We start from the raw sequence: 14,922 nt of genomic DNA, 5'->3' as shown, positions 1-14,922 counted from the left end.
CAGCTGCCTGCTGGCATTACAGCGTTTGCCTGCCCGTTTCCAAAGCAGGCGCATCCATGGCTCCCGCCTGGAGGGTGGGAATAATGGTATCCTATGGGGTGGGGTGAGAGGCACTGCTCGGAGCGGGTGGGTCTCAGCTCCAGAAACGTTTCCTAGGATAGAGGGAGACCCACAGCCTCTCTGGTGTGTTTGGTGACACTGGGTCTGCCTGGACAGCAGCCACAGAGAGCAGCTCCTGCTGTTACTCAAGGAGGGATCTCCAGAGCATCCGGCCTGTTATGCAAGAGAAGCAGGGGGCCATCCAAAAAGAGATAACTCTGGGGTCCCATGAAGCAGACCCTTCTGGAACGGTGTGGGAGGATGACCCCTGGACTCATCTGGGATTGAGGTTGCCCCTGCCACAGCACAGCACAGCACACAGACTGCTGCCGAGATCCAGGACTTCCATCCCCACCCACTATAATTCTTCCTCCTGGCTGCTTACCACAGTGTGACTGTTCAATCGGGGTAAACAGCAGAGTGGTTAAGAGCATGGGTTCTGGGGGCAGACTGCCTGAATTCAAGTTCCAGCTCTACCACTTGCTAGCTATGTGACCTTGGGCAAGTCACTTAACCTCTCTGTACTTTGGTTTCTTCATCTCTTCAATGGGATAATTATGGCAGTACCTGCCCCAAAGGACTGTGATGAGCATGAGTTATTATAGGGAAAGTTCTTGGAACAGTAGTGGCATTCTTTCTAAGACAAGGGGTTGGAGTGCTCTCTGTGGGTCCTTCTGGCCCCGGCAGCTCACCTTCAGTTCAGAGGGTGCCCAGAAGCTGTGAATCTGTTGTTCCAGCATCCTGGGACAGAGCTGGGGCCCTGGTCCCTTGGCTTAGTTCCCTCCCCATCAGGCAGTCTCTACCCCTAGGAGAGGGAGGCTCGGTGACCACCTTTCTGAGTCCTTTCCAGAGTCCCTGTGACTGAGGCCAAGACTCCTGGTGCTCCAAGGGGCTGCTGAGAGGTGACCTCTCTTCTCCCTCCCCTCCTGTTCAGGGTTGCTGAGAAGGAGCCCATCAACAAAATGTCACTTCACAACCTGGCGACCGTGTTTGGCCCCACATTACTGAGACCTTCAGAAGTGGAGAGCAAAGCACACCTCACGTCGGCCGCAGACATCTGGTCCCATGATGTCATGGCACAGGTACCCCCAGCACTGCCCAGGCCTGTGGCTAGTGGGGGTGTGACAAGCCCCCTTAGGAGGAGAGAGAGAGAACAGATCAGAGTCCCCACACCTCTCCCTTTGAGGGTAACTGGGTTGATGATCTGTAGGGTGCCACCAGGGAGACAGGGCTGTGGACAGTCCCACTATCTCAGGCTAAAACAAAATGTGTGAGCCTAGCCAAGGGTCCAGAGTGTCTGTCCCAGGCCTGGCTGCATTCTCAGGAGTGCCTCGGTCTCAGAAAGCAAGCCCGGTGGTATAGGAAAATTCTGGGGGCCGTGTCCCTACGCACGGCAGCTCTGAGGTTGTTTCCAGGGTCAGGAAGCTTCCTGGGAAGACCCAGGGCTGCCAAGCCAAAGCCAGCTCTGGATAAGGTTAAAACCACATGACTTAGGTTGGGGAAGTGGCTCCACCTGCTGCCCTGCAGCGCCCTCTACTGCCGCAAGAGGGTAACACACCTGGGCTGCTGAGGACTGGAAGGTGGCCAGAGCCAGCCTGGGGAGTGGGAGCGGGCAACACAGACTTGACCTCAGCCCATGGACAATTTCTTCTCGACTGATAGGGTGGGGAGGACCAGGAGGACAAGGACACTGGTCTCAGTCTCCCTTCTTCCCACAGGTCCAGGTCCTCCTCTACTACCTGCAGCACCCCCCCATTTCCTTCGCAGAACTGAAGCGGAACACACTGTACTTCTCCACCGACGTGTAGCCCGAGGCAGGGTGGCTGCAGGGGGGTGGCCAGAGCCAGCCTCTCCAGCCGGGCCCAACTCAGACTTGAAAGACTGCAACAGAAAACTCCCAGACCCAGCACTCCAGACTCTAGGGAAGCGGACTTCCAAGAACTGGAATGTGTGCATCTTTTGTGCCACCTTGTACAAAGCCAGCTGACCAGCCCCCAGCCTCACCGCCACGCCCCGGGCTCCAGCCCTCCGTACCTCTAGTTGTGTCTAATGCTCCGTGCTGTTCGGGAATTGTTTTATGTATATTTGTCATGCAGAAAAGGTAGTGACCGACCTGGTGTGGGCACACAGACAGCCTGCTTTGTTTGTTCATTTCCGCCAACACTCTCTTCCTCCCGAGTCCAGTCCAAGGGCTTTTATTTTGCGCTGTGTGACTGCCACCAGCTCCTCTCTTGGCCCTGCTCCCAGATCGCAGTCTCCCCTGGGTTCTCCTCCACCCTCTCCTCCTTCCCAGCCTGCCCACATGCATGTGCAGCCTCGGTTTTCGCTCCGTCACCTTGAAAGCTCTGAAGAGGCCCCAGGTGGTGGCAGCAGGCCTGTCTCATACAAGCCGTTCGCTGCCCCACCCTCTCCGTGCCCTCCACCTGTGGAAGCACACCTGCTTTGCCTTGCTGCCTGTGCAAATGTTGGACAAGGAGACAGACTCGCGCTAAGCCTCAGCTTACACAGAGCTGGAGAGCTCATTTCTGGAATTTGCCATTTGAGAATCTCCATTTCTGGGATTTACCTGCTCTGTCTCCTACCTACCAGTGAGGCATCTTTGACTGTTTCTTCTACTGCTTTTCAGTTCCTTTTCCCCTGGTGTTCTAATTCCTTTGAGTGTAAGGCTCACAAGTGACCTACTGCCAAGATAGCCAGACAGGTCAGGAGAGAACCAGGAGGGAGGAGGGAGTCAGGCTGCTGAGGAGACACGACACGCTGAACAGGCAGAGGAGTGGCACACAGCACTGGAGTCCTGAGTCATGGGGAAGCAGCTCTTAGTGGCAAGGAGTTGTGGTGGCTTTTCGAGCAGAGCCAGGCTTCCTGGAGGGCCACTGATGAGGCTGAAGCAGGTGCCCAGAAGAAAGCAGGCTCCAGCCAGAGCCCCAGCACCTCAGGACCTCGTGGCACCCTTGCCTTAGATTTCACACGCTCTCCACCACAGCCACGCACTGCCACGGGGCAGTTGCCCTGGGCACTCCAGGACCTGGGAAGGAAAGGCACAACCCAGCAGTAGCCGGCCTTCATGGTGCTGCCCTCAGCCCTGCCCCTGGCTTCTGGACGCAGCCTTTTGGGTGAACTCTGGGACACCCCAGAAGTCGGGAGAGGATGAGGAATCACAGGCACCTGCCTCTCTTGGGACTGGCTCTTGCTGGGGGCTCTCCTTGTGGTTGCTGTACTCCAGACTGTGCATCAGCAGGTTCCACTCACAGCGTGACAACCCACTCTCAGTGCTGGGGAGGAGTGAGATGTATTCCCAGAGTGCAGTTTCCCAGCAGAGCAGCAGCTGCTAGCCTGCCGGCAATCAGCCTAAGGGAGCAGACACTCCCAGCTCCAGGCTCTTGTAAGTGGCAGAGTAGATTCTAGAGCCTCAGGACTGGGGAGAACAACTCCCATTGCTTGTGCTCAGGGCTATGTCTTAGAGAAGAAGGGTTTGCTGACCCTAGAGCTGTAGCACCTGCTCAGTGAGAGACAGGGCCCTTTTTGATCCTGTTTACACCTGTTGCCTTCGGTGGAATGGTACATATTCCGTGCATGTCGGAGGGAAGAAATGCCTAAGAGGAAGGAAACTGACTACCTGCCTGTCAGCAGCTTAGCAAGGAGCCCTGCTCCCTGGGACAGGTAGTAAATGAAAAGGAAAGCCACTTGAGTCTAAAGATCCAGCGTCTGACCACTCCTGAAGTCTCTGCTTGGCAGCTGAGTGTTGGTATGTGGCTTGGAAGGCTCTTGCTCACTTCCAAAGCATGGACAGTAATGAGTCAGGCCCAGCTAGAGCTGGTGACAGCCCAACTGGGCCCCTCCCACCTCCCAAACAAGGAGCGTTTGTTTCTCAGCATCAGGGAGCCCTGCAGCCCCAAGCTTGCTTAGGCAATGCGAGAAGGGGAGAAAGGCCAGAAGGGCCCAGAAATGCGAAAGGCTCATATTTATAAATTCCACCCCAGAGTGGGGAGGGTCAGGCGACGGACCTGGACAAAGCTGCACCAAGGAAATGCCCAGCAGGTTCTCCTGACAGGCACTGTGCAGCCCAGAACCCCCAGTCACTTGTGCCCAGCAGGATGGGCTGTGCCAACAGGAGCCCAGAGCCAGGCTATGGGAATCGCAGGCACGCCTGTCCTTGCTGGGCCATGACTCACGGCTGCTAGTTTTTGCTGATACAGGTAGGATGGAACCCTTCATTAATATTTGAATTTAATAAGTTGGTAAGGATATATTTTTTTTGTCTACGTTCTGTTTCAACTTAATGTAGATTATTATAAATTGATGTAAACCATGTGAGAGGAAAATGTTAATAAAAAAATGCAAAGCCCCAACATTTGCACAAAACTCAGCCCTGTGGTGTGGATGTTTGTGTTCAGGGAATCCAGGGAAGACCACCAATCTAAATATTTAACTCTTCCAGCTGCATCCAGATGTGAGTTTCCAGGAATCTGTTTACCTAGTTCACTCTCCTTGAGCCTTCCCATTGGCCCCTGGGGACTGGCAGAGTTTGAGGGAAGGTGAGCCCAAGCCCTCTCTGTTCTTCACAAAGTCCTCCAGGTCAACTATTAATACCAGCCAGGCTGTTTCTGGTCTTCCTGCCACATTTACTGCTACAGTTCCTTTTACAAAATGCAAGTGTCATGTCTCACCAGGGACCTGGCCACCAATACACCTCAGAGAGAAGGCAGGAAGTTGTCCATTGATGAGGAAGCTTTTACGTAAACTTTTCTCTACATTTTCCTTGGAAGTGACATTCTTTGGGGCAGTCTTTTGGTCTAATCTGCTTGGAGGAGCTGGATCCCCCAGAGGGCCCCACCCTTCCTTTGGGAGAGTCAGTGGGGTTAACGTAGGCTCCCACCAGCCTAAGCCACTGGATACTGAGTTTATTCTAGAGATCAAGAACAGATGTCTCTGAAAATTGCTGTTTGGTTTATGAGCTCATACTGGCTCCCTAGCCATCTAAAACAGGAAGCTATTCATCTCATCTGGAGTGAATAGTCAATGTGGACAATGCTTGGCTTATTGAACTGCTGGCTACTGGCAGCCTTGGGGCTCATCTTTCCAAGACAGTTGTGAGGGCAGCATTTCATGTATTCAGTCCTGTGTGCTAGACCAGCTGGTAGAAGATCCCAGGCATCCTTGCACCTGACAGGTAGCTAATAGGAGTGTCAGACTGCCCCTGCTTCGTAGTGCTTCCAGAGACGGTGATGGACTGAGGGACAGTGGGGGACACTCCTGAACTTATTCTCAGAGCTCTGGGGAATGCTCCAACAGGCCTAGTGTGATGAAGCCTCGGGGCTGTAAGGCTGGAAGGGGCAGTCTAAAGAATTCACCATAGAAGGACACAAGTGCTGCCCACATTCATTTCAAGAAAACAGCAGGCCAGAGGAAGGTGTTACCAGCTGGGTTTGACATTAGCACTCACATACAAATGCACACTCAGGTGGTAGGCTGTTGAAGCTGAGTCTGAATTCTGGATAAGGGTGGATGGGCTCCAAGACAGAACAGACTAGGAAGGAAGCAAAAGAAAAGGTAGAGCAATTGCTATACAGCTGCAAAAAGGAGAAACATCACCACTGGCTGAAGGTGACCAGAATTTATACAGCCCCCACCCAAGAACAAAAGCCTGAGTTCATCAACTTTGTCTCTCTACCAAAGTGCCAAATAAAGCGTGTGGTAAAGCCATTATAAATGGCTACTTTTGCCTTTAAAACAATTAGGCCGAGTTGTTGTTGCCAGAAAAAGACCACAAGGTCAAGTCAAAAACATTAACATGTTAAAAAAACAAAAACCTCACTGATTCCAGAGAACAAAGGTGGAGGCCCACAGTCCCCCAACATCTGATCTTAGCCAGTAGCTGCTGTGATTGAGTCACCAAGATGACCAGGGCAGAACCCTTCACATGTGTCCTTGCACTAGGCCTCGCCCAGAAGTCGCATCATTAAGCCAATATGTGGTTCAGCAAACTGCAGGCAAGTCTACCAGCCAGCCCAAGGGACAGTTTTAAGAGGCCAGCAGGGCTTATGCATGGGATTTCAATGCACCCAAGGAAGGAGCTAAGCTGGGCTTTTTGCAAGAGTCCCTGGCTTATGTACCAATTTTGGTGAGGATGCTATAGTCCTCTGCAAACCTTGATAACCTAATGTTCTCAGGCTTCTCAGGTGCTTTGTCATTCTTTCCCTTTGGATGTTCAATCTTTGGGCCACTGGCACTATTTTTGGAATTGTGGAATTCAAAAAATAAAAATAAACCACCTTTTAAATTGTAATATAAATATACAAATATTTTTAACAGGGATGGCAGAACACAAAACAAACAACGTAATTGGCTGAATGGCATAAATGTGCCTTGCCCTGCCCTGGTATGTGAGATGGGTGGTTGCCTGGTGCTTCCTGGGTACATGTAGAGATGCGGTCAGCCCTGCCCACAGCACGGAACAACCTAGAGGGCCAGTTGTGGTCAGGACTGAGCCTGCAGATCGATGCACTGTCTCCTGATCTGCTCTAGAAGAGGCTCTGACAGGGCACATCCCCTGCCACACCTGGCTGGAGTCCAAGAGCAGCAGAGGGTGGTTGCTTCGAAGGCTGGAGGCAAAGAGCAGCCAGGCAGCTCCCTCACAAAACCAACTATATGAGGGAACACAAATGTCTTCAGTCCCTGAAGCCAAGGCCCTGGAGCAGTACAGAAACTGTTCTCCCAGCTCTGATCTGGGGCTGGCGTCATCCTTCCCCGCAGGCGGTTAGTTCACCGCAGGTAATAATCAATTGCAGCAGAGAAAGCAGCAAAACCTCCGCAACCAATGGCTCCAGCCTTTAAGCCAGCTGCAAAGCAAACAGAAAGAACATTACCGGTGGTGACAGCTGCTGGGCCAGGCTGCGTTCATGAAAAGTCTGCACACCCGCAGGTATAAAGAAGCCAGCTTAAGTGTTCTAAGCATTCAACCTATCACAGCACTGTAAGCCTTCCATGAGGCAGTCTATACAATCTAATCCAGAGTGCTTGGATTTAACTATACATTTGTTTAGCTTTTCTCAAAGAATGACTATTCCAGTCTTATGGAAATAATCCCTCAGAGGCAGGAAACTGGTTAAGAGAACCAGCCCTTGGAATCAAATGAAAGCATATGGCCTTTTACCCTGATTTGTTTATGGAATACATTCCTGGGAAGGTGATCAAAGCAGTTGTCAAGAGAGCTGGGCTTCTCAAAGAGGCCCTGACAAAGTCGAGCAATGGGAAGACGACAGAGCAGTGACTCTACAGATCACCAATGGCTGGCCAAGGGGCAAAAGCAGGCTTTCATGATGGCAAATCACCCTGACTCTCAGAGGATGAAAATACAAGCTTTTTGCTCCAAGTAAGGGTACAACAGATGGAACATGGCTCAGCAGTAAGTACTGCTGCTTCTAGCAGACCAAGTCACCAAGGACCTCTACCACACGTACCCTCCACCTCTCCTTCACAGACTTGCCACCAGGGAGGAGCAGGAGCTGACTGGTTTTTTCTTTTGTTGTTTACAGCTAATAATCTAGCATTTCTAAAATATCTGTACTTAGCTTCCAACGGGCAGAAACCTAAAAATCCCCAATTGCAGAAATACAGTACCATTCTAATTTATATCCAAAGTTAAAACTGACAATGAAATGGGCTTAAGAGAAATGTCTAAATGCTTGAAATGCTGGAGTGAGATGTTCTGCATCGTCTGCTACGTGGCCTGATGGGCTACCCTGGGCTGAACGGCTCTCACCATGCTTCTGTATGTCCCACATACCACCACACTCCAGGGAATACTCCTCATGAAAAAGTTTCCCCATAGATTCAATATGGGGGCAGTTCTTTTTCTAAGCTAGATCTAGATCAGTGGGCTTACCTGGGGATGGTTTGTCCCTAAGGAGACTCTTGGCAACACTGGGAGGCAGTTGTCACAACTGAAGGGGTGCTACTAACATCTGCTGGGTAGAGGCCAGGGGTGCTGCTCAACATCTCACAATACACAGGACAGATCCAACCCCAGCAAAGATCTATCTGATCCAAAATGTTACAAGTGACAAGGATGAGAAACCCTGATGTAGATACTAGCACATTTCTAAAACTGAGTTAACATAGAAACAAACAAGATTTGTCAGAAGGGAAGAATATCAAGTGTCCCTGGAACACTCTTATGTTTGGAAATGTCAACCTCAGCACGTTGTCCAAGACCACAAAGGAAAACCATGAGAGAGCTGCTTACTAACCTCTGAAACCAATGGCTCCTCCAGTGATGCAGCCACTAATGACACTGTTCTTCCAATCCGATTTTCCCCGGTACTGTGGGTAGAGGAGCGCAGTTTAGAGCCAAAAAAACAAGCCAAACATGACGAGTAAGGAAAAATACACAGGGTTTCTAGCTGGCTAATTTAGTCTCTTCCCAAAGGAAATCTAATCTGTTTCAAAAGCATAGTTCCTAAAATATGAATGTGTTCATAGATGCTTCCTGCAGGTGGCACCAGAGCACTGAAATGAAGTCCAGCGTTTGAGAAGAGATCAAGATTTCCTCTAGAACTTGCCAGTAAGTCTCATGTTTAAAATCATTAACTAACTTCTAGCCTACAGAAGTGAAAAATCATGCAAGCCTGTATTATAAAAACACAAAAAGTTTACATTAGGGATTATTTTATGGAAGTTCAATCTAGAACATATCTGATGTTTCTAATCTGCTTTCTAGTAACAACATTAAGAGCGTTTAAAAGTCGTGAGAAAGCCGGGCTCGGTGGGTCAGCCTGTAATCCCGCGCCTTTGGGAGGCCGAGGTGAGTGGATTGCCTGAGCCCGCATGTTCGAGACCCGCCTGGGCAACTTGGTGAGACCTCATCTCTACAATAAATTTAAAAATGAGCCGGGCGTGGTAGCGCACGCTTGTAGTTCCAGCTACATGGAAGGCTGAGGCAGAAGGATCGCCGGAGCCCAGCAGGTCGAGGCTGCGGTGGCCGGGAGCGGCCACTGCACTCCAGTCTGGGCGACAGAGTGAGACTCCAACTCAAAAAAATAAATAAAAAATAAAAAGCCAAAAAAAAATGTCATGAGATAGCAGCCGGCAAGGATTTCTTAGAAGGCAGAGACACTTACAGATTCTACCAAACACTCAGTACAGGAAAACATGGCGCCCACAATGGCAAAATTTTTGGCGTAGGACATTCCTCTCTGCCCCATGTCTTTAAGAACTTCTTTTGCGGTCGGCGTACGGTAAGGATCCTTGGGATCAAAGCCCACGTTGGTATCAATGCCGGCAGTAAACACCCCAAATGCACCTCCCAAGACAAATCCTAGAAGCAAACACAGAGATGCAGATTTCTCTGGCATGTTTTCTGCATTACTGCACTGGGATCATACTTTTGGGTGGTCATCAATGCAGACACTCCCCTCTTGCCACTCAAACTCTCCACTTGCCTGGTTTTCACATCACACAATCCAGGGTCTGTCTTATCAACAGCATCTTCTTTGTCTCCTCGTGGATGTCTTCCTCCCTTCATTTCCTAACATTTCTCAAGATTCCATCTTTAACCTTTTGTTCTGTCTATACTCTCTACTCTCTCAAATGTAAACCAGCTACCAAGTTCAACTGTCAACTTTGCAAGTTACTACCTTGACCATGGTGACTTTCATGATAGCCATTTAGTATTCACCATGTGCCAGGTGCTCTACTCTGGGGTTTTATAGTCATGGCCTCCTTTATTTTTCACAATAATCCTCTAAGGTAGAAGCTATCACCTATCCTCTATCCTCTCCTTTCTTTCTTTCCCCTTTTTTTTTTTTTTTAGAGACAGGGTCTCACTGTTACCCAGGCTGAAGCGCAGTGGCATGATCACAGCTCACCACAGCCTCAAACTCCTAGGCTCAAGCGATCCTCCCATCTCAGCCTCCTGAGTGGCTAAGACTACAGCACGTGCCACAACACCTGGCTATTTTTTTTTTTTCTTTCTTTTTCTTTAAAGATGAGGCCTCACTATGTTGCCCAGGCTGGTCTCAAACACCTTGCCTCAAGCAATCCTCTTGCCTCAGCCTCCCAAAGTGTAGGAATTACAGATGTAAGCCTCTATGCCCAGCCCTTCTCCTTTCTATTGATAAAGAAACCGAGGCTCAGAGAGGTTAAGTAACTTCCCCCAGGTCACACAGCTACCAAATGGCAAATCCCACATTGCTCTCCATATCTGACCTTTCTGAGTCTGCTGAACATTTCCATATGGATGCCCACTCATCACCTCATGGTTGATATAAGTTCAGAGAAATCATATGCCTCTCCCTCCAGATTTTCCTGCCATGGCTCCTTCTTTTCAGTCACACCTCCAAACCTTAGGAACGTTTCTGTTTCTTTGCTTCCTCTTACAACCAGTCAGTCATAAAAGACAGCAAAATCTTTCATCCTAGTTTTACAAATATGTCCATCCCTGACTATGTCCACAATTATCACTTTAGCCTAGAGCCTTCATCATTTCAACCCTAGAGCACTAGAAAGATTCCATTCATCATTTCAACAATTATGTAAGAGATTCATTACGGTCGGGCACAATGGTGAACAAAGATCCAGTCCATGCCCTCATTAAGCTTCAGTCTAGCAAAGTTCCTCTATGGCCTGCCCACCCACCACAGATTTTTCTTTCTTTCACCACACTCTGGTGCTAGGTGGTATGGGGTGTAGCTGTTCCATGGGTTTTTGGCTTTTCCACAGAAAAGAATTTGAGTGAATCCAAAGTATAGTTTATGATAGGATTTATTAGGAAGGAAAAACATGTTCAAGAGAAAACATGGGTGTCTTAAGAGAAAGGACACATTGCCTTGTTAGTACATGTTTCATACATCTTAGTGATGATTATATAATCTATTTTTTTAAGTGAACATCTGTGTATATGTGGACTATGTGGTAACAATTTGTTAATCACAAGCTTTATTGAGCATACATTTTTATTTTTTATCGTTTATTTTTAAGTTTGTGTCATGAAATTCTTAAGACAGTGGAAAAGGTCACTATTTTACAGATTAAGCTTCTTCTTAAAGAACACCATGCTCCACTGTCTCTGACAATTTTCTTACTGTCTTGTTTTACGGTTTATCTAACTAAGTATACCAACCTCCCCACATTCCGGGGTTGAATCCAGGGGGTCTCGTCAGTGCAGATACTGAGAACTGTGTTCTGCTAAGTCAGTGCCCTGGTGCCCAATCATCTGGTCTTTTAATCATCTAAGTTATGTCTGTAAGAAACTCATCTACCTATGTCCAAGCTATGCTAGCTACCCTACCTCAACTCTACCCTGATTCATCATATTCATTATCACCTGTTACTCTTCTTAAAAAAAAAAAAATCGGGCCAGGTGCGTAATCCCGGCACTTTGGGAGGCAAAGGCAAGAGGACTGCCTTAACCCTGGGATTCAAAACCAGCCTGGGCAATTTGGTGAGACCTCATCTCTACAATAAATAAATAATCAGCTGGGCATGGTGGCACACACGTGTGGTTCCAGCTCCTTGAAGGCTGAGGTGGAAGGATCACCTGAGGCCAGCAGGTCAAGGCTGCTGTGGCCAAGATGGTGCCACTGCACTCCAGCCTGGGCAACAGAGTGAGACTCCAACTTAAAAAAAAAAAAAAAAAAGAATCAATTACTTCCCTAGTGCCTATAAGCAAAAAGCCCAAATCCCCCCACCCAGCCTGAAACTGAAATGGCATTTCTCTTCTTCATCTACCTGTGTTTTCACAATCCCTCAAGATACAGTTCCAGTATCACTCTTCTGTGACCTTCCCCGGTCAAAAAAGATCTTTCTTCTTTCTACTATACTTCACTTTTTTTCATTTGTACTCTCACTATATTCATTTCTTAAACATCTTTCATTCTCAGTGAAACTTAAATTCATCCGCAAATGCCAACCTCTTTACCCGGCACACATGAGGGATACTGGATACTCTCAAATCCTTAAAAGGCTTAAGAAAAGGGGGAAAAAAGGCCAAGTCCAGACTTCATTCCCCCTTGTTGGCTGTTGTCTAGTCACACTGGCCTTTCTGTTTTTCAAACCTCAAGGCAGTTGCTGTCTTAAGGACCGCTGCATTTGCAGCTTCGTACTCCTGCAGCACTCTTCTGCCAGGCTCCTTCTCAACAGTCTTCTCTAGGTAGTAAAACATTAGCGTCAGAAGAACAAGGCTCTTGTCTTTCATCCTGCATCTCCACCGCCTAGCTCATGACAGTTGCTTAGTAACAATATGTGTAATGCATTAAGTGAACGAACAAATGAATGGATGAAGTCAACCATTTTGTAATTTCTAGGCCCCGACCACAGTACTGATTTTCTCAACTTCCATAAGCGAAAACTGACCTCGGGGACAGGAGAGGCGTTGCCCGAGTTCACTGAAGGGGGCGAGATGCCGTCAAGGTCGAGGCCCGAAGGTCCCTCGCTCCCAGGCGCGTGGTCTTCTTGGCAGAGAACCCCACTGCCGTGCAAGCCCTCAGCCTCCCAAGGGCCCCACTCGCCCGGCCTCACCTCCCACGCAGGCCAGCGCAGCCTTGAAAGCGCAGCTCTCCATCGCCCTCTCGATCATCTTCTGCTCCTCACTCTTGGCCGGACTCGGGATCCCGCCCAGGCTCCCAGGCTCCAGGAGCCGGGGCTGACGCTTGTCCCCCACCAGGTACTGCAGAAGAAGGCTGTACTGCAGCGGGGTTTCGGCCGAAGCCGCCGCCTCAGGCGCCGAGCCCCCGGCCCTGGAGGTAGCCGACGCCATGACAGTGGCTCCCCGAGCAACCCTCGCGTCCTTCTTTCCACAGCAGATTCCACAAGCTTCTCGGTGGGGTTCTCGGGGGCTAGCCACCTTCCGCAGCGGCAGATTCGCCACAATGAAGCGGGTGCGGAAGCTAAAGTCGGCTTGTGGCACACCCAGAAACAGAGCTATCGAGTTTCCCCAAAGCCTCTTGTAAAAACTGAATAAGGCTTGCGCGGCTTTCCCCACAGCACAAACAAGATTCAGATTTATCAGAAAGTAGCTTCACCTTCGGAGCTGCAGCGCGGTGCGTACCGGGATTTGTAGTTCTAGCCCGAACATTCAACTACATTTCCCAGGAAACCTTGCGCGTGCTCTCGCGCTTCGGCCTCGTCGGGAGCACTCAGTAACTCCTGACACTGGGATGTGCAGCCGCGGAGCACTCGTGGGGCTGCCGTTCCCCCGAGCGCCGGCCTTAACACGCCCTTTTCAGACTCGCACTGGATGCATCCTGCGTTCCGTGAAGATGTTGTGAAGTGTATGCGATGAAAGGTGCTTTGTAGAGGAGCCGGAAAGCATGGTATAAATGTATGCAATAAATGCTCTGTTCAACAGTTAAGCCTTGGGGGAGAGAAAAGAGACCAACAAATGAGTGAGCAAAAGGGTTGAAGCTAGGCTAACCCAGCGTAAGAAAATTCAGGATCAGGCCGGCATGGTGGCTCAAACCTGTAATCCCAGCACTTAGGGAGGTGAGCCCAGGGGTTTCAGACCAGCCTGGGCAACTTGAGGAGACCTCGTCTCTGCAATAATTTTTTAAAAATTCACTTGGCGTGGTGGCGCACACTGTAGTTCCAGCTACTTGGAAGGCTGAGGCGGAAGGATCGACTGAGTCCAGCAGGTCGAGCTGCGGTGGCCGTGAGCGTGCCAACTGCACTCCAGCCGGAGCGACAAAGTGAGACTCCTACTCAATAAAAAAAAAAGAAGAAAAAGAAAAATCAGAGTCAGTGATGGAAGTGGAAGTGACTGTGGCACAAATGAAGTTGTGACTGGTACTCCAGCCAGTTGTTGCCAAATTGGCCAGTGATATGGGACTAGTATTACTATAAAAAACCAAGTGTATATGAAACCGAACCAGTTCAAGTGTTTACAGCTTGCAAGTTCAATACCTCAAATTAAAGTGTGAGATAGTACTGTGTATAAATCCAGAAAAACATTTTTAAATTTAACTTTATATTTTATATTGAAATTGGTAGAGACAGGGTCTTGCTATGTTGCTCAGGCTGGTCTTGAACTCCTGGGCTCAAGCAGTCCTCCCGCCTCGGCCACCCAAAGTGCTGGTATTATAGACACGAGCCACTGTGCCCAGCTGAAAAAATTGTGCAGTAGTTTCTGTAGTACTAAAATAGATCCCAAACTATTGTATTGATTCAGACTAGCTATGTGTGTGTTTCAGCTAGAGAAACAATGAAAACAAGGTGGTGAAGGTAGCCAGTTCACACAGGTAAAGATGCTTCCTTGGTTTCCAAAGTTCTCTATGCTGCCAAGCATGACAGATATATGGACCACCCTTTCCTGTTCCCACAGGCCACTGAATGAGCTGCTCCTAAGGGCCCCAGTGACTTCCCAGGTGTCAAATCTAATCCACATCTCATTTTGCAAGACTTCTCAGCTGCATTTGACACTGTTGACTCCTGCCTCCTTCTTGGAAGTTTCTTCCATTTCAGGGGAGCTCTCTCTCCTGATTTTGCTGCAGCCTCTCCACAGTTGTTCTTCCCAGACATCTTTGCAGGCCTGTCTGCCTACCCTTTCTGTTGGTCCTCTCAGGGCTTTGTCCTCTAGGCTCTGTCCTCAGGGAGCTCACTCTACCTGGACAACCTCAACACACTCGGGATTTTTGCTACCACCTCCAATGCAGTAGTGACTCCTCAGTTGTTATCTCCACTTAGACCTTTCTCGTAAGCACAAGAACCAGACATTTCTCATAGGTGCCTGTAACTCAACACACCCTGCCAACCATCCTCTTCTTCCAGATGAACAAGGGGCCCAGCACTGTGACTCAGCACTGTGCTGAGATTTTTTTTTTTTTTTTTTTT

At 49.2% G+C, this 14,922-nt stretch overlaps 2 protein-coding genes across 6 annotated transcripts in view; one reads left to right on the top strand and one right to left on the bottom strand.

Annotated features, from left to right (window-relative positions):
• The window catches only part of ABR (active BCR-related), a 103,877-nt gene extending 99,412 nt beyond the window's left edge, over positions 1-4,465 (top strand). For 3 of the 5 annotated variants that reach the window (XM_008056045.2, XM_008056046.2, XM_008056048.2), the window contains 2 exons: positions 1,034-1,181; positions 1,818-2,233. In XM_008056045.2, coding sequence (XP_008054236.2) covers positions 1,034-1,181; positions 1,818-1,907 — 238 coding nt within the window. In that variant the 3' untranslated portion in view covers positions 1,908-2,233. Of the gene's footprint in view, positions 1-1,033; positions 1,182-1,817 lie in introns of all 5 variants that reach the window. The other 2 variants (XM_021711352.1, XM_021711353.1) reach the window with 2 other exon arrangements.
• A 997-nt stretch (positions 4,466-5,462) lies between these two features.
• Positions 5,463-13,092, bottom strand: TIMM22 (translocase of inner mitochondrial membrane 22). The gene is made up of 4 exons (XM_008056044.2): positions 12,616-13,092; positions 9,219-9,415; positions 8,349-8,421; positions 5,463-6,938 (listed from the first exon to the last, which is right to left on the bottom strand). Exons 1-4 carry the CDS (start codon positions 12,851-12,853, stop codon positions 6,862-6,864), a joined length of 585 nt encoding a protein of 194 aa, XP_008054235.1. The 5' UTR covers positions 12,854-13,092; the 3' UTR covers positions 5,463-6,861.
• Positions 13,093-14,922: the final 1,830 nt, after the last annotated feature.

This window comes from Carlito syrichta, unplaced genomic scaffold (genome assembly GCF_000164805.1).
Source record: "Carlito syrichta isolate Samal-C Ts95f unplaced genomic scaffold, Tarsius_syrichta-2.0.1 Scaffold302085, whole genome shotgun sequence".
NCBI classification, from domain to species: domain Eukaryota; kingdom Metazoa; phylum Chordata; class Mammalia; order Primates; family Tarsiidae; genus Carlito; species Carlito syrichta.
This window is presented reverse-complemented; position numbering and strand designations above follow the sequence as displayed.